This window comes from Gekko japonicus, unplaced genomic scaffold (genome assembly GCF_001447785.1).
Source record: "Gekko japonicus isolate JY-2015 unplaced genomic scaffold, Gekko_japonicus_V1.1 scaffold46, whole genome shotgun sequence".
Taxonomy (NCBI): domain Eukaryota; kingdom Metazoa; phylum Chordata; class Lepidosauria; order Squamata; family Gekkonidae; genus Gekko; species Gekko japonicus.
In genome coordinates this window covers 669755-689257 of record NW_015169173.1, presented here as the reverse complement: position 1 = coordinate 689257, position 19503 = coordinate 669755, and the positions used below count along the sequence as shown (strand labels likewise).

Sequence of the window (19503 nt, the reverse complement as noted above, 5' to 3'; positions counted from 1 at the left end):
GCACCGCAGCGCCGGAAGTCGCAAGAGTGCTAATGTTTTAAGCATGTTTTTATTTTAAGTTTAAAAAACCCCCTGTGTTTCTGTCCTTTATAAAGTTTATATCGCTGCTACCTGGTATTACATTTTATGACCCGCATGGCCCAGCCCAGCAATGTCTCATTTATGTCAGATCCAGCCCTCATTACAAATGTGTTCGACACCCCTGCCCTACCTTACAGTGCTGTTTGATTGAGCATTTTGCTGACATTCCCAACCAAAGACACATTGTATCTCCAGAGACTTATGTCCCTAATGAGGGATTCTCTTGGAAGCTGTGGTTGCTTAGTAGCCCGGCAATGAAACAAAAAGCCAACATTCATTGGAACAAAAACATTGCCTCCGTACACTTGGAGAGCTTTATGTACAGATTGATGGATGACTTTCCTTGGATCAATTATCATTTTCTGAGGGTTCTCTGGGCTCCTGAGAAGCTCCCTGAAGACATGTTGCAGTATGTTGGTGCCAGGTATCTTTCTCCAAGAGGAAATGTTGAATGGGTCATCATGAGTGAATACATGTTCAGGGAAAAGATGGCTCTCAAAGAAGAAAACAGCAGCCATTGGATATTGGGTCTTAAGGTTCTGCATCATGCTTTTCCAGTCTGGATATTTAATGGGCAGAATAATTTCATCAATGTCATTCAGCAGCACATATTTGTTCCTGTACATGTTGCAATAGATGCAGTCATTTAAGGCTGTGATTTGTCCATAGTAGCCAATGTCCTTGGGATCCATTGAGTGATGAAAGTAAGAAGAAACACTGAGGTATAAATAAATGGGCCAGAGAATTATTTCAACAATCCCTTCTGCAACATAAAAGTCCAGCACTTTCTCCATCAGTGGGCTGCAGCTGTTCTTGTAGATTACCACTCGGCCCACCCCGAGGATTTTATACAGCTCCATGCTCTGCACAAACTGCAGGACATTGTTGTATCCCCCAAACATGGGGGAAATGCAGACTGTAAACTCCACAAGGGAACCCCCAGGTTCACGATTTCTGATTTGAAATAGTGGTAATGGGTCTGTATTATCCTTCAGAGAACACTGGATTGTCACATAATGTGGATCCCAGTGCTCTGGTTGTGGACAATGCAAGTGTGTGACACCATAAGGGAATTCAAATCTCTCAGAAAGGACATGCATTTCAGCCTTGGAAATATGTGTTTCACCATTGGATGGGTGGCAAAACTGGCAGTAAAGTTCCTTGACCTCTTCGTGATGGACTATATAGCAATCACTCGTGTCATTCTTTTCAACCTGTTGTCCAAGTATGGAGCGATGATAAAGGTTCTATTATCTCTTAAGGGTGTGATGGTGTCATTGACAGCAATCCCACGGCAGAGGCTGTTCTTCAGCAACCAGCATGAAAGAGAATTTTCTGCTGTAGAGGTAGGAATAGGTTGTTATTGATGTGAATATGGCAATGCAAACAACGGCAATCAAATTTGGTTTTGTCCCAGACATTTCAGGCTTCTTTAAAACTGGCCAGTGAAAGGAGATCAGATGCCTGCTCTGTAGCTAGATACAGAAACACAACAGAGTCAAGGAAGAAGTACTGGTGTTACCTTCCCCAATATACCTGTGTTAAACTCACTCTCCCCAAAAGCCTCAGAGGGACCTAGCAGCCAGAAGGGCAGTAAGACCAGGGCCCATGTTCGTCTGGCACAGGTAGGCAACATGGAGCCAGAAAAGACTTCATTTTTGAAGCAGGCTAACAGACTCAGGAGGACCCGAGCCAAGTAAGAGTATCAAGAGCAAGCTTTTACCCAGGATCCCATGACTGATACAATCAACAGAGATAGCCAGCCTCACCATCCTACTAATCCCTGATCCTATCTCTGCTGACCCTGGCACCACCTTGGTAAGCTGCACCGTCTCCTTCAAAGTAATTTTGAGGGTCTAGCACCCTTCCCCACCCAACATCGAGCCACTGACACTTAGAAACACAAATACTGAAGCCAAGCATCCTGCATGTACCCAGCTTAATCTGGCTACTCGTTACACCCCAGACAAGCCCACCCCTGGCTCCCCAAAAACATATTTAAACTGGCACTCCATGCCTCAACCTTTGTACAGCTCTTGAGGCACCCATAAGAGTGTATCCTCTGACTCTGTCTGAGCCTTTGACATGAACTGCTGGTCGGCCATGTCCTCCTTCTTCCATGTGGATTCCAGACTTCAGGATAAGGTGAATATTGCCCTATCCAAAATCAACCCCCTTCTTGTCACTATCAATCACCTCTCTATTTCTTAGCTCTCTCTGTGTTGATCTGTTGTTGTTATTTCTTCATGAGTGAGTAATGTGAACTTTGTATTTATTTACAATAACTGCAGAACTCTATTTATTCAACCAAAGGTCTCTTCCTTTCATTGGTATCCCTCGCAATTTGACCCTTGTATGCACAGAGTATAAAGAATCCTTGTACACGTGTACTGTCCTGCACATCTGTAATCAGACCCAGGCAATCCGTGTAGCACTGGAGCTGTTCTTGACTGTACGTTTGATGCTCCAACATGTGCTTCGAGTGCAAGTTTAGAGGAACAGCCAGGGAAACAGACATGATAAACACAGATCAAGAGAATGAAGAAAGGGTAGTGTTCTAGAAAATGGACATAGTAACACATAATATAAAAGGAATGGAGACAGAGACAGAAATTTTTGCGTTGGCTTCTGATCAGAAAAAGGGCACATCTCCTCACTGCAGCCAAACTGTTATAGGAAAGGCATGCATTTAGATTGTACAAAGCCCTACAGCAGTCTGCTCTTTCTAGTATCCGAGACCTGTGCTGCTGAGAATGATTGTGAGTGGTAGTAGGGCAACCACAATGCCCAGTGGTGATAGTGAGTCTCTTTGGAAAATTCCTCATTTGGTATTAACTGTTCCAGTTTCTTCTCCATTCACTATCAGCCCAGTGTTCCATTTACTCGTGGCAGTTTTGATAAACGTCATCATGGTTCTGCTGTTGCCCATCATTTCTCGTGTTTTCAGGATCCATGTGTGAGGGAGTAAATCAAATGCCTACTTGTAATCAATCCAAGCAACATGCAGGTTGGTTTCTGCCTTTTGCAAGTCTGTAAGACAATGTTATCAGTCAGTAACTGATCTTTAGTGCCTCGAGATGTTCAGAAAATCCCTTTTTGTTCATGTGGTAAAATTGAATTGAGCTGTATATTTTCTTGAATGGAATTGGCTACGATTCCTGTCAGCAGGTTAAAAGTTGTTGGGAGGCAGATAATTGGGTGGAAGTTGCCTGGCACTGCTCCTTTCTCTTCGTTCTTCAAAATGAAAAAATAATCCTCCTCCTCCTCCTCCTCCTCCTCATCATCATCATCATCACTATTGCCACTGCTCTTTGTCATTACCCTAATACCATTCAAAATTATTCTCAACAGCACAGGCCTAGGATACCGGTTTTCAAAGACAGGCCCAATGATCTCACACTTATTGTATAAGGATGACTTGAAAATGTATGAAAAGTCATAATTAGAGACTGATTCTTTACTAAGTACAGTTCAGATATTCAGCAAAGATGTAGCAATGGAATTTGGCCTTGGCAAGTTTGCAGCATAAACAATGAATAGCGAGCCCTGACCTGGATAGCCCAGGCAAGACTGATCTTGTCAGATCTCAGAAGCTAAGCAGGGTCAACTCTGGCAAGTATTTGAATGGGAGACGTCCTTGAAATACCAGCAGTAGGGAGGACAGGGGCAGGCTGTATTCAGCCACCTCCCTGAATATCCTCCAGGCCCCCAGTAAGGGTTAGTCACCAGAGGTCACCATGACTTCCAAAGGCACACAGAGCCAGTCACCAGAGGTCACCATGACTTCCTGATGCACACATGCTTACATGCACGCACACACATATGCACATATAAAAAATACCCAAAAAACCCCCAAATTGAATAGAGGAAAGATAGTTGAACAAGAAGAAATCAAGATTCCAAACAACAGCAACATCAAAACACTGAGCTCTGAAGAAAACTACAAGTATCTTGGAATTTTGGAAGCTAACAACATCAAACATACCCTTGTTTAAAAAATGCAATCAAGGAGTATTACCAATGAGTTAAAAAGATACTGTGACAAAATTAAATGGAGGCAACACAGTAAAGGCAATTAACACGTGGGCAGTCCCAATTCTAAGATACACAGCAGGCATTATCAATTGGAAACAAGTAAAATTGGAATCAATAGAACACAAAACTCACAAGATATTTACAATGTATCACTCACTACACCCTAGAAGTGATGATTATCATCTTTACTTACCAAGAAAATTAGGTTGAAGGTGTCTCTTGAAAGTTAAGCAAGAAGTTGAAGAAAAATGAGCACTGAATGACTACACCAAGAAAAGCAAAGAGAAACTTCTAGTTGAAGTATACAAAGCAGATAGATTACAAAAAAAATTGAAATCAAAACTCACTTTGACAACTGGAAGGAAAAGCAGTTGATAGGCAATATTTGAAAGACACAGGGAACAAAGTGAAAATACCTGAGAGTGGCTCCAAAATGGACACTTAAAGAAAGAAAAAGAAGAATTCATTCTAACTGCGCAAGAGCAGGCACTTGAAATGAAAAATATGAAAGCTAAGGTTCAGAAGACCAGTGATAACAGCAAATGTTGACTTTGCAAGACAAAAGATGAAACAGTTGACCACATGGTCAGTGCCTTCAGTAAGATAGCTCAAACTGACTAAAGAACGTCATAATAGAGTGCAGCTATGTTGCACTGGAATCTTTGCAAGCATTATGGCTTTACCACAGTCAGAAATTCATGGGAGTACATACCAGACAAGATCATGGAGAATGATGAAACAACAACTCTTTGGAACTTCCGATTACAAACAAACAAACACCTGGAGCATAACACCCCAGATATCACAATTGTAGGGGGAAAAATGAGAAATAGGGTTTGGATCATTGACACTGCAATCCCAGGAGACAGCAGAATAAAAAAGGAAGAACAGGGGAAGATTATGAAATACCAAGACGTACGAATAGAGTTAAGAGTGCCTCTGGGAGAAAAAGATGACCATAGTCATCTTGGAGCCCTTGAAGCAGTGCCTAGAAGTCTCAAGAAACACCTGGACATTCTGGGCATTGAGAAAATAACACCAACTCAGCTTCAGAAGACAGCGTTGCTTGGACTTCTGGTTTGTGGCACACCATCTTCGGAGGACTCCCGGGTGACTCCCGAGGAACCCCCGAACCTCCTGGCCCCAGCGGGAGAATCGGAGTGATCCGATCTCCCAAAGAGCTGTCTTGGAGGGAAGTTTTTGTGGGGAGCTTGATTTTGATGCTCTCAGGTGCAGCAGTACCCGAGTAGACCCCTTATCGCTCCATTGCAGGGACCAGGAAGGGAGCGCTCATGGGCAGCTATTGAGCGCGGAGGTGTGATAGGCCGATTTTCGGAGCTTTACTCCAACTAGAGAGTCTCATCTATCAACTTTAATTTACTTGCTGTGAGTAACTGGACTGTGTAACTTGACTATTCTATGGCGACTTCAAGGAGCTTTGCTGTTTAGATGAACTCCATTAAAATTTAAAGACCTGGGCAGAGAGAGGCAGGTGGAGGATCCCCCCCACACACACACACAAGTTTTTGGCTTGGAAGTGCAGCTCAGGCGTTTTAAAGTGTGCAAAGAAAAGGAACAGGATTGAATACCCTAGGGAAATAGCTGGAAAGTATGAATCTTTTAGTGAAAAAATTGTTTCTTTTTGAGAGATTGCTGATACTGATACATATTAGCATTTGACTGAGCTACTTGAATTGGGTGTCTATCTGAACTCACTGGATTACTTTTATCTTTTGCTCTGGCTTTATGGACTATTTTGGCTTCTGTTTTTTGCTTTTTCCTATGTACTTTTTTACTGGAATAACAAGTAATACCTCTCTTCGATAGAGCTTGAATTAATGGTTAAGGGATTAGAGTTTTCCTGCTTTATCCTTTATGGTTTTATAAGCTATATTTTGGGCTCCTATAAATTGGAAAAAGCTTGGAACCTCAAGAAAGAGATAAAGGTCTTGGAAACATAATTCTCTTTTTGTGGATTTACAATTTATACTTTTTGGACATACTTTTTGGGATATACAACTTACATTTTTGCATTTGGTGGAGGCTTACAATCTGTACATTGTGGATCTACTGATTATATACACTTGAATTGGGAGCATCTGACATTTAGCATAATAAACGCTCTCCTTGTGGATTTACAACCTATATCTTGTGGATATAAAATTATCTCTATCTATCTCTATCTATCTCTATCTATCTCTATCTATCTCTATCTATCTCTATCTATCTCTATCTATCTCTATCTATCTCTATCTATCTCTATCTATCTCTATCTATCTCTATCTATCTCTATCTATCTCTATCTATCTCTATCTATCTCTATCTATCTCTATCTATCTCTATCTATCTCTATCTATCTCTATCTATCTCTATCTATCTCTATCTATCTCTATCTATCTCTATCTATCTCTATCTATCTCTATCTATCTCTATCTATCTCTATCTATCTATCTATCTATTTGGGGAAAATATAGAATGAATTCAACATATGCAAGAAGAAATAAAGTACCCAGAGAGATTCATGTGAGATTCCACAAAAAAAGAGATACCATCTTAAAAACTGCAAGCAAAAAAGACACTTTACGTGCAAGAGAAAGAAATCCCAATTCTGAAGGAGATTCCATGGAGGGTAAGAGAAAAGAGAAGAAGCTATTCCCAGTTTACAAGACTATTAAGAGAGAATGGAATAACATACAGATGGCTACTCCCTGGACACATTTTCTTCAACTTTGAAAGTAAAAGATACAGAATAAACTCGATATTTAAAGTGGAAGAATTCCTTTAAAAATATGGAGAAGTTCTGGGAGCCAAAGAAGAGGAAGAGGAGGAAGAGGAACAAGACGAAGAGGAGGGAAGAAGTGCAGGAGAAGAAAAAGATCAAGGAGATCAACAGGATAAAGGAGCAACAGGTCCCAAAACAGAGAAAATAAAGAAAAAAGGCAAGACAATACCACGTGTCATACTAACAAGACTGCAAGAAAAGAATAAAGCTGGAAACAAAGATGGATTGGAAGAAGATAAAAATAATTTTCATAAATATCAACGGATTGAATGCCCCACAAAAAAGAAAACAAATATTCCAACAAATCAAGAAGATGCAAGTAAATGTAGTTTGTTTACAATAAACCCATATTAAATATTCAGATAAAAATATTTAGAAGCAAAAGAAATTGGAAAATTCTTTAACAGTGGACAGACAAAAGAAAAAGAGAGCAGTTGTTACTTATGTAAAAGAACATTTACACCCAGAATTGGTGTTTGAATCAGAATTTATTTATTTTTATTTATACTTTCAATTTGTACCCCACTCACCCCCGAAGGGCTCTGAGCAGCTTACACGGTGCATGGTGCAGAGACCTATGCAGAAACCCTAACTATGGCCACAGTACGTCTGGGGAGGGGGGAGCCCTATCAGGTACCCTCCCGGCTCCGATCGTTCATTTATCCGGTGAGTAGGCGACTTCTTCCAGTTCTTTCCGGTGTGTCTTCCACGGCCTCCGCTGTTCTTTTGGCTCTCTGGCGACTCCTCTCGGGGGGCTGTTGGTTATGGGCCCTGGTGTGCAGCCGCGGTGGGCGTCACAATGTCCTTGCGGTTCCGAACGTCCTCCTGCTGGCCACGTCATCAGCTGCCAAGCCAACCGCCTCCTTGGGATGTCGCTGCCTCTCTTCATCTCCTCCATGCTGACCGCCACCGTGTCACCGCCGCTTCTCGATTCCTCGCTCGGCTGGAGCCCAATTTCGAGGGAGGGGTACCCCCTGTCCTCCTACGGACAGGTACCCATTTACCTAATTGCCCCGAGGGGCTTTCGGACTGCTGTGTTGGCAGGAGCTGGGGCAAGGGTCGGGAGCTCACCCCGACCATGGTGGTATTCGAACCGCTGTTACAGCTGTTCGAGATTACTATTTCTACAGGCATTTAACTGCCTGTGCCACCGATGGAAGAGTGGTGATAGTTAAAATACAGAGACAAGCCAAAGCAACTTTGATTGTTAATATATATGCACCAAACCAACAACAGGAAGAATTCTTTAAGGCCTTACAGAACAGTATCGCAAACCAAATTTATGAGGAAATTTGTATTATTGGAGACTACAATGCAGTCTTTGATAAAAGTCTGGACAGAAAGAGACAAGCGGGAAAACAGAAAAAAGGTAATGAATTACCAAACTCCTTTTTACAACTGACAGAAGAGCACACATTAGTGGACTCCTGGAGAATTAGAAACAACAACAAGAAGAAATATACCTTTTTTACAGCAAGACACAAATCATGGTCTAGATTGGATATGGCATGGATATCAACTAATATGGTAAATGATATCATAGAAGTAGAAATCCTTCCTTTGACATACGCAGATAATAACCCCTTACTTTTGACACCAAGAAAAAATAGATGGACAATGAATTTATGGCTATTAAAAGATACAGGATTTATTACCAGATCTGAAGAAGAATTTCAAGAATTTTTCAAAGTAAACACACAGCCAGAGACTTCTAAAGATATAATTTGGGACACCTTTAAAGCATATGTGAGAGGTTGGTTTATCAGACAAAATGTATGGGTGAAGAGAAAAGGAAAACATAAATTTACTCAGATTGAAGTACAAATCAAACAAGAAGAGCAAAAGATGCATTCTGAACCTTCAACAGAACATATAAGATTAAAGATTAAAAATCTACAACATCAACTCAACTGCATGCTGACACAAGAAATTGCATAAAAAATAATCTATGCAAAACAAAATTATTTTGAAAATGCTAATAAACCTACTAGATGGCTGGCATACAAACTGCAGAAACAAGCAAATAAGAAACATAAAAATACTAAAAAATGAAAAAGTGAAGGAAAAAATTCATAAAGAAATAGACTATAGTAGAAGGATTTTATAGTAACCTGTACCAAGAAGGAAGTTCCAATCAAGATCAGATTAGAGACTTTACATAAGATCAAAGGAATTTACATAAGATCAAAGGAAGATATTAAATGACCCAATTTCTTTTTCAGAAGTAATTGAGGCTATCAAAAAACAGAAGAAAAAGAAAACTCCAGGCTCCGAAACCAGCCGAGAACTCTCAGAGGAACAGTCATAATATAAGCAAAACTGGGGGGAATAAATCCAAACCCCAGCAAAACCTTCCTTGATCAGTTCAGACGTATTTTGCAGACACTTGTTTTCCTAGCAGATAGTGTCTTTTTGGTACAGAATTAATTCACTTAGATAATATTATAATTTGTTCATCAATACAATAGTTGTTTCTAGTTGTTCATCAATACAAAATTCTTGTGATTATCAATTCTATTCCCATTTGGTTATACTTTATTCTACCTTACTAGAAAAAAAAACAGAGTGAAGCCCCAAACTATTTGAACATAACCCAAGATTTTAAACTGATCTCAGTCAACATCAGAGGTCTGAATAATAAAATTAAGTGATCTAGAGTTGTTTCCCACATGAAATGGTTGAAACCACATTTTTTTTTAAAAAAAGAAACACACATTAGATCCACAGAACACTTGACCCAAAAACTGTTTGGTTCAACCTACAATTTCATTCCCCAGGTTCCTTCAAATCTCAGGGTGTTGCTATATTGGTATCCAAACAGATTAGATTTTCCTTACAATCTATGGAATCAGACCCGCAGGGTAATTTTTTATTTATCAAAGGAACACTAGGGGACCAAAAGATGACTTTAGCATCCTTGTATGCTCCTAACTCATCACAAATCCAGTTTTTGGAGGTAATGTTTGAAAAATTATGGGACTTTCAAGAAGGAGACCTAATAATAGGGGGACACCTCAATTTCATCTTAGACATTGGTCTAGACAGATCCTCTCATAAAAAACAAGATCATAAGAGGACACACAGCAAGAAGGTTTATTTAAAAACTACTAGCTGAAAGAAAGTTTCTAGATTCCACCAAAGCCTGTCTCTGCCATCCGCTTCCGATGGGGAGCAATGCCGACAGAGACCGCAGCCGCCACCTGGATCCTTGGGTCAATGAGGACCGCTGCCAACATCTGGATCCCGGGGCCTACTGGCCCACCATCTTCGGGCCTCGGGAATGAAAGGTTGCTGCAGCGTCGTCTTCCTCTGCTCCTCATACACCGCTGTCTCAATCTATCCCCAACGACTCCTGACTTCAGGCCTGCAGGTAGGCCGCAGTTTCTCCTCTCCATGTGCTCAGATCTCCCGAGCACGCAGAGGCAACTGATTGGGTGGGAGCAGAGCCAGGTCGTTTTACAGGGCTGGCTCCGCCCACCACCCACATCACGACACCCCACATCATGGTGCTGTTGCTGCCTGCATTCCTGTTGGGGCGGCAAAGCAGCCCCCGGCCTCCAGTGGTGTAGCTGGGAGGCCAGGAGCTCAATTCTCTGATTGGCCAGCACAAGCTGAGGAAAATATAAGATCAGCTGTGTGCTGAGGGGGGAGTTCATTTTGTGTTCAGTAGTTACTGTTCAGTGAAGTAAACGTTCAGCTAAAGGAGTGGCTACCTAAAGAGTGACTAAAAAGTCTGTCAGACAGGTTCACCTTTTGAATAAAGGGAGAGACTCCTGGTCTTAGTTGTGTTCAATGTAACCTGAGAAAGAATTCCATCTAAGAATTCAGAGTCTAGTGTCAGCTACAGCTAAAGTGCATTTTCACACAGATGTCAAGAACTGGGGTTTGAGATTTCGGCAAAGAGTGACTGGGTAGCAGGCTGAAGCTCCCTATCAGGCCAAAAGGAATAGGATCATATTTTCAGGGAAGAAAAATATAAGTTCTATATATTATAACTCTGTGTTTTAACTTTTTAAAAAGTTTTTTTTAATGTGATATGTTTGGGGGGTTATTTTAATGGTTTTAATATGTATTTTATTATGTATGTTTTGAATTGTTAGCTGCCTTGGTGGCCCCTGGAAGGTCCAGAAAGGTGGGATATAAATGTTGTAAATAAACACATAAGTAGACTCTCTGCAAAATGGAGAAAATCAGATAAGGACATCCCTCCCCCCTCCCAGCTCACTGGCAAACCTACCCCATCAGGGTGCAATTTCAAATGGAAGTAAAGGAGACTGAAAATTCAATGGATTCATTTTTAAGCTTATCCTTAAGAATGGCTGTTTGGGGACTGGGACTGGATCAGGGTTAACTCTTTCCTTCTATGCTGTTTCCCTGGTCACAAACTTCCCTCCCCAGATGGCATTTGGGCTCAGGTGGGAGGAGTCAAGAGTAGTCATAGTACCTGTCTTCTCCCTACCCCTGTATGTGGACTAAAACATCCATGATAATATTGGGAATGCATGTCCGTCTGTCTGTCTAAAGAGTTCTCATACATTCAAATTGTTGTGTACAAGGGAGAATTTTGGCATTAGAAGATTTAGGCACCATTCTGGTATTGTCAATAAAGCAGACATGCATTTTTAAAATTCGTGGACAATTTGCTCCAATTTGGTTATATGAGATCCTGTTTCTAATTGCTACAATTGTTTCCTTAGACTTTCTTTTCTTAACCCTAACAGCTAAACATCTGCCCATTTCACTGCTATTTTCAAAGCATTTTTGCTTAACATAATCAATTTTTAAGAATAGTTCCATTTCCTCCAATTGTCTCCTAAATAAATTAAGAAGTTTAAACAATTCATAATCTTTTTTTATTTGACATTCACATTCCTGTTTTTTAAAATTTACTCTAAACATATTTTGCTCTTTAGTTCTTTTTCTTTTTTAAAAAAATTCTTGATGCTTCAGAAGGAATGACACCTCTGATGCAGGCTTTGCTAGTCTCCCAAAATATGGTATCTGTACTGGTGTTTCTATTCACAGTACAAAATTTTATCAAATATTTTGGATTTCCTTTTTTTAAATCTAAGGATTCCTAAAAAACCATTATCAAAACACCAAATATTTTCTGTCTGAATAGCTGTTAAATCTGTCACATATATTTGGGCATGATCCTGAGAGGTGGATTGACCCTCTTCTAGCCTTTTCCACTGCAGTCAAAAATGGATTTGAAGAGTCATGAGTACCTGAGAAAAAAGTGAAATCTTTACCCCCCTAGGGTTGAAGAGATGCCATATGTCAGCCAAAGGATGAGTAATTAGTGACTGGTTAATCAATCTTTTTAAAATCGTTTTCCCCCCACCATTCATATTAGCAGCATCTTCTTTATTATGATATCACCTACAGAAAACTCATCTAAACCTTTTGTCTAGCTGCTTATAAAAGTTATTATGGTTAACATTTGAAGCATAGATGTGTACCTTTCAAGTACAAAAATCTGCCCTCTGTATCAGAAACACGATCGTACATAAGGGTTTTTAATATATATGGCAACTCCCCTTGTTTTGTTATCTGCAGATGATATATGTACACCTGCCCTGATTTAGGATATTTCAATAAATGTTCTTGTGACTTTCCAGTGTATCATTCCTGCAATAACATGAGCCTGCTTTGGCAGGGAGGATGGGGTATAAATTGGAAAATAAATGATGATAACTTGCTCTTTTAATAAAAATCTGAAGATATTTTCTTGTCTTCTGTGCCTCATTCAACTCTTATTTTTTGTTAAATCTTTGCTCAGCTTTATTGAAACAATCCTAAAACATCTCACTTAAAATACAAAAACAATAGTAGGGCAGCAACTACAGAAAATACGAACAAAGTTAAACATTTGCAAAAACAGGACAGCATCTAGTTTCTTAGCTTCCTCTAATGTCTTAATGTTATAGTTGATGTTCATATATCAAAAGATCTGGAAGGGGAAGCCCCACCTATAAACTATGTTCTTATTCCCTGGTTTATCAGAGAGGAACCTTAGATTTCTATGTTTCTACAATGTAACACGGGATAGACTGGGGAGTACCTGTATTGGAGAGCCAGTTTGGTGTAGTGGTTAAGTGTGCGGACTCTAATCTGGGAGAACCGGGTTTGATTCCCCACTCCTCCACTTGCACCTGCTGGTGTGACCTTGGATCAGTCACAAGCTCTGGCACAGCTGTTCCTGAAAGAGCAGTTTGTGTCAGTTCTCTCAGCCCCACCCACCTCACAGGGGAAAGGAGTTTGTAAGCCGCTCTGAGACTCCAAGTGAAGGGCGGGGTATAAATCCAATCTCCTCCTCCTCCTCCTCCTTCTGTCTCATTATCAATGTGTAGGGGGTTTGATCTTAAGATTTTTAACAAAGAATCCCTTAGTTTAAAGCTATCAAAGGCAAAAATTACATCCCTACAGACTTTCCTTTTTCTGTCAGAAATTACTCTGGAAGTCTTTTCAATCTTGGTGGGTATAGAAAATCAGACCCTAAAATCCCTTCAGAAAGTTCTTCTAAGTACAGCCCTAAGCTATTTGATCATTACTTGTACAGATGATCTGACCCTGTGTTCATTTTGGTTGTCCTTTTATTTTTATGTATTTATGTGAAGCATTTATAACCACTTTCATTGCCTTAGACTCTCAGGTAAAGTAACAGAAAATTGGAAGGACACCAAAACAGTACAACAATCCATCAACAAGATAAAAACACACAAGTTAAAAGTACAGATGTTCAAAATACACAGGTGAAAAATGCAGCCAGAGGTGCCAAAACAGTTTAACCTCTACCAAACAGCCTCTGAAATAAAAGCCTACACACATTCCTCAATGCATAAGAGTGAAGGCATGCTCCACACCCAATCCGGTAAGTCCTTCCAAAGAACTGGACCTTCCACAGAAAATGCCTGCAACCTAACTGCTGCATATAGACAATCCAAAGACAGGGCACCACAAGGAGAAGGCTTTCTGAGGAGCATAACTGATGTTTGGGAGACATAGGCCCATTATGCACGCACATCTTACTGCAAATTTTCAGAGCAGTAAGCTTTTAATCTTGACTTTGGATTCTGTGCCCACCTTACGCACCATTCTTTTTCGTCTGGTGTATTCTGCAGCTACAGTTTTTTTTTAATGCACTTCTCTAAATTGGGGTGGAACGTCACTTGTGACATGTGGGGGCGGGTGGCCACTTGCTCTATCACATCTGTGTAGTAGCGTCCAGCAAGCACCTTCCATTTAAATCCTCGTGGTTCAGGTTTTGTGCATACATTTTAGCATTAGTTTGTTGAATGAAAAGGAACACAAAGGAATGCAGGTAAAGGGGGGAAACCCAATGTTGAAACTGTCCAGACTTTTTTGAAACTGACAAGCAGCTGCAAAGCCCCATGTTCCATATTGCGGAGCACTAGGGAATTCTCTGTTGTTATTGCCCACTGTGAGAAAGAGTAATACCATCTCATAATATGGGGAAACATGTTGAGTGTACAGAATGCATGGTAGAACCCACTGACACTGGCAATTCAAGCTGTGATCATTGGCAACGTGTGTGTGTGTGCGCGTGTGCACGGGCCTGTGCAAAGTCAGCTGCAAACCCACCATGGTTTGCACAAGGCTGCAGTTTGTATGAGGGAGCACTCCTCTGGAAGAAGCTCTGGAGAGCTTTTTTAGTTTTGTGCCACTAAACTGAAGGAAAAAAAGGGGGCGTAATTTTTGCTGATGTCCTAGCACAGCTACATAGTAACACTAATTTCCTGCCCTTCCTTGCAAATTATTGTGGCTTTCTCTTTGTGATTCTCTAATTTGATCCTGCACACTGGTCGTCATCTTGGCAGTTTTTTAGAGCCTGTCCAGTGCGGATCGCACTCTGTCCTCCAAATGAATCAATTCCAAACAACTCAGCCTAACCTGCATCACCGGGTTGTTGCAAAGATAAAATAAAAAGGAGGAGACTGTCGTAAGCTACTTTGGGTTCCCCACTGGGAAGAAGAGTGGAATATAAATGAAGTAAGCAAATAAATCATAGTAAAAGTAATGTGTGCCATCGAGTCGCAACCAACTCATGGTGACCCCATGAAATTCCACCTCTTGGGGTTTTTGAGGCCAGAGATGAGATGGTTTCCCAGTGCCTTCCTCTTCATAGCAGCTCCAGTCTCCCTTGTTGAATTCCCTTACAAATACTGACTTTGCTTAAGTTCCAACCTCAGAGAAGTCTGGGCTAAGAAGGCTGATACAAATTATAGTAAACCAATGCAAACTCATGACAACTGTAAAGAAGCATCACATGGGAAACATGTAGAGTTGGATTCCCACCCCACCACCACCTCCCCTGCTTGACTGCAGTCAGTTGAAGGTCTTTCAGCGACTGCAGAAGGGATGGAAAATGGAGATGCCCCCTCAACACTTCCCTTTGCTGGCAGTGGGTGATGACTGTTTTACTTCATCCGTTTTACTTGATTTACTTGAGCAAAAGAACACAAAAAAGAATCATGCAGAAAAGTTTAACCCCACCCCCTCTTGTTTTAGTTCACCCAGTATATTCTTGTTAGTTTGGAATAGTGGTTAGAGTATTTCACTAAGACTGAGGAGATTTGGGGATTAATTTAAAGCACATCTACTCAGACTTAAACCCCAATTCATTCCACAAGGCTTGCATGCCCAGATAAGTGTTCTTAGGACTGCAGCCTTGTCACTCAGCTACGACCTTGGGTCATTTGTGCACACTTTTTCTCAATCTAACCCATCTCTCAGGATTATGGTTAGGATAACATGGGGGCGGGGGAACCATGTAAACAGTTGCTATGTGATCTCTAGGGTTCAAAATCCATTTTCCAACAAGATGTCATGGAGTATAGGGTGATCCTTTGAGTTGTGTTCAAGCAGAGGACACGGTCGATACAGAAGATGTGCTCTTTCCTCCAAAGTTTATGGAAATTACAAACATGCAAATTGAATGTGTTAAAAAAGCATACATAATTTGTATTATAACAAACAGGCCTGTTGTCTCAATATAAATAATTGTTCTACTTTGGGGAGACTTGGGGAGTAATCCAAAGCAGAAGATCAAGTCTATTGTTATAGCGATGGTGGGACACCTCCCAGCCTGGCCCTCCATTCCCCACCACTGCTCAACAGGATAGTGCTGGCCGGGGGGGGGGGAGATTGGGGGGTGTTCACCATTGCGCCAATGTGCAACATCACATTCAGTGTGAACCCAGAAGTTCCATTATCGTGTCAGCACAACACTCTAGGACTCACCCAAAACTCTGTGGTTTAACCACTTCCAGGTTCTTGCTGGAAGTGACATTGTGATCTCAATCCTGTCCCCCCCACCAATTCTCCCACTGGGGTGACAGCTAGGCCCAGCAGGTCTAATTAGGACTGTCATGGATCTTCTGAAATATGACATTGCCTGACAGCCCCTAAGTCTGAAAGAGTTGCCGTTTCCTGTGGGGAAATGGATGAAGGGAGGGAAAGGGAGGGAAAACAGAGAAAAGCAGTCAAAGGAAGATCTACCATCAGGAACAAACCTGTGGCAGCTGAAAAGATACCAGTGAGGACTGTAACTTGGAATAAAAAACTTCTTGGAGTCCTGCTGTAAGACCCTGGGTAGTGACAATGGCAGTATATATATCTAGTGCTGGATTATGGATAAGTTTCAGTTTATAAAATGTCAGGCACCATTGGTATTAAAAATTCTATTTTAACAAAAATTAACTGTTTATTGAAGATTGAAATAAAATACAATGCAGTACTTAGTAACGCATGAATGAAAATGATCATTAAGTTCCTGGTGAATCAAGGATTGCCATTACAAGTTATCTGCTAATTTTGAGCTTATTATTTAAATAATTAAACATAAGAATAAAAATAAATGGAGTTCAAGTCGGTTTTAAAGATTCTCCAACTACTTAATGGTAAAGATATATGGTGTGTGAACCAATTAAAGGTGATTTCTGTAAAGTTCCTTCTGGGTCAGCAAAAGCATCTAGCCATAATGACCATTTGGCCATAATACTAGTAGCGGTAACCTGTCTGTCTTGCTGCACAATCCAGTCTGAGGTCTTGTCTAGTAAAAAATATTCCCATAACCACTGATGCATCGAGGGGATATTCTGTAGTTTCCAATATGAAGCAAGCACATGTTTTGCTGCTGCCAAAGGGTGGAAATGAGGTCTTTGGTATTTTGAGGAATTCTGATTCTTGGCCAGAAGTTCAAAAGAATTAAGGCTGGGTCTTTAGGGATATAATGACCTGTTATCAAATGAATTTGTGATATAATTTGTGATATGATCATTGATGTGTAGTGAAGCAGCTGGCGATGAATAGATTGTCTGAATAGCTCTTTGGAAGATGGTTTCAAAACACATTCTGTCTAATAGATTTGTAAGGTAGCTAAATTCCAGGCTATCGAAAACTTTCTCTATGCCTAATGACAAGATAAAGGAAGGCTTAATTTTATGGAGTTTACAACAGTGTATGATGTCAACTGTTTTGTGCACGTTGTCTGTCAGATCCCTATTCGGGATGAATCCTGTCTGATACCTATGAATATAGGATGGTATAATGTGACTAAGCCTTGATGTGAGTACAGCCGCAAAGATTTTATAGTCACAGTTGTAATGATATTGAACGATAAGATTTTGGATGAGATTTGTCTCTGCTTGATTTAGGTAATACAATAAGCTTTGTCGATGTCCATGACTTGGGTATGACGCCAGAATGTGTTGAAATGTTTAATAATGTTTAATAATATTCTGTGGGATAACTGTCGGTTCCTGACAACTTATTTCTAATCACATCTAAAATTTATTTTGATGATATTAAATTTTATTTAAAAACAATTCCCTCAGATTCAGTGATATAATGTTTTGGACCTCCTCCCTCCACTCCCCCAGTGACTTCTACTCTATGTCCAGAGTAGGCAAGAAACCTCCAGGATCCCTGGGCCAATCTGGCCTGGAGGGGGAAAAATCCTCCGTGACCCCAAAGTGGTGATAGGCATTACCCAGGGCATATAAGAAAGGGTCACAAGAGCCAAGCACTAGCTCATCTCTTCCTGCCCTCCTCTCATGATCTGTGTACATTCATAGTGTGTCATGGAATCAACATTGCTTTCAGATGGCTATCTAGCTTCTGCTTAAAAACCTTCAAAGGAAAGCCCACTTGTATGCCCTCTTCCAGTAGGGCAAATAGGAGGTAAAAGTCACCACTCACCAGTCCGCAGGACCATTTTTTATCCAGAAAATGGTGTGCTAGGGAGGCTTACAAGGGGGATCCCTTTTTAAAAGCCCATAAATAAGTAAATTAGGTTTCTGATTTACATGGCTTGTTAACAGTCAGACCCCTCCTCCCGCAGAGGGGCAATTTAGCAGTTAGAGAGAAAAGGACATAAATACCCTTCATATAATATCTCCTCAAAAATAATAAATGTACACTGCCTGACCAAAAATGACACAAAATGGATGCCAGGCAGAGACAAGCCTGGACAAAATATTTTTGGAGCTGAGTCAGAAGTGGCTGACAGACTAATAACTCTCTCCAAACCATGAGGAGATGCATCATTTAGGAACAATAGGTCTCCCAAGGTAGGTTGCCTCACCTTGGACTAATCCCATCACATGCCCATCCTTACTTCCCCCTTATCCATTTACCCTCATTATGTAACTCGTAACACTATTCACCAAAACCTGGTAGTTTTCCTGTCTGATGCTCAGAGGGTCATCAAGAAACATTAACACCTATAGGTTAACCCCTGGAAAACTCATCAAGGTTTCCAAAACACATCAGACAGCCCCAGGGAACATTTTTCCTACAACTGCCAGCACCATGCACCATAGCAGTGTGTGTGTGATCTTGGTGCCATATCTAACACCGCCACTTGTGTGTGGGCTTCCCTCTCTTCTTTGCTCCATGAAAAGCTGGTCATGTCTCAGCTGCCTCCGTGGACCTTGCTCTCCAAGATTGGTAATTATCACCATCCCCAAAATCACTTTCTCCCTCTCCTTCCTGATTTCCTCTTAGCTAGTTTGTGGTTTATATGTGTGTGTTTTACCTTTATCCCTAAAAAACACATTTCAGTTGAACACTTGACTGGTTACTTCAAGAGTTTATTTATTTAGTTCTCTAAGAAAAAAAATCCCTATAAACATTGATGAAGATCCCAGTTACCTGCCTCTTGCTCTGACTCCATTAAAGGTATTTTCCCCAATTAATTAGGAGACTGCCTATTTGGGTGACCGGCCCTGGAGTTTATGAATGGAGGATCCAGCAAGCCAAGCTGTTTACTCGGGTCAACCTCAGGGTGGAAACTGGGTATTCTAGTTTTAGTACTTAAAAGGGAAAGTAAATTGGCTCATCATCATTACTATTGAATCAGTTTGTTGGATATAGCTTCCAAACCAGAGGTCGATTCAGGGGGGATCACGGGGGATCGCCGTTTCCCCGGGTGAGGTGCGGGGGCGTGGCACATGATGAAGCCCTGCCCCCTGCTTCCGGCCACCCCGCTTCCGGCCCTCATTCAGCCAGGAGGAGGCAGGAGAAGAGGGAGGGTAAGTTGCTTCCTTCCCGCCTCTCCCCACCCCTGCCTGCCTGGGGCC

General features: G+C 41.1%; 1 protein-coding gene across 1 annotated transcript; it reads right to left on the bottom strand.

Moving 5' to 3' along the window:
- Positions 1–212: 212 nt before the first annotated feature.
- LOC107114372 lies at positions 213–2186 on the bottom strand. The gene is given in 3 exon segments (XM_015415823.1): positions 213–1265; positions 1268–1419; positions 2105–2186. Coding segments are annotated over 3 exon segments (1287 nt in total).
- Between the last annotated feature and the right edge of the window lie 17317 nt (positions 2187–19503).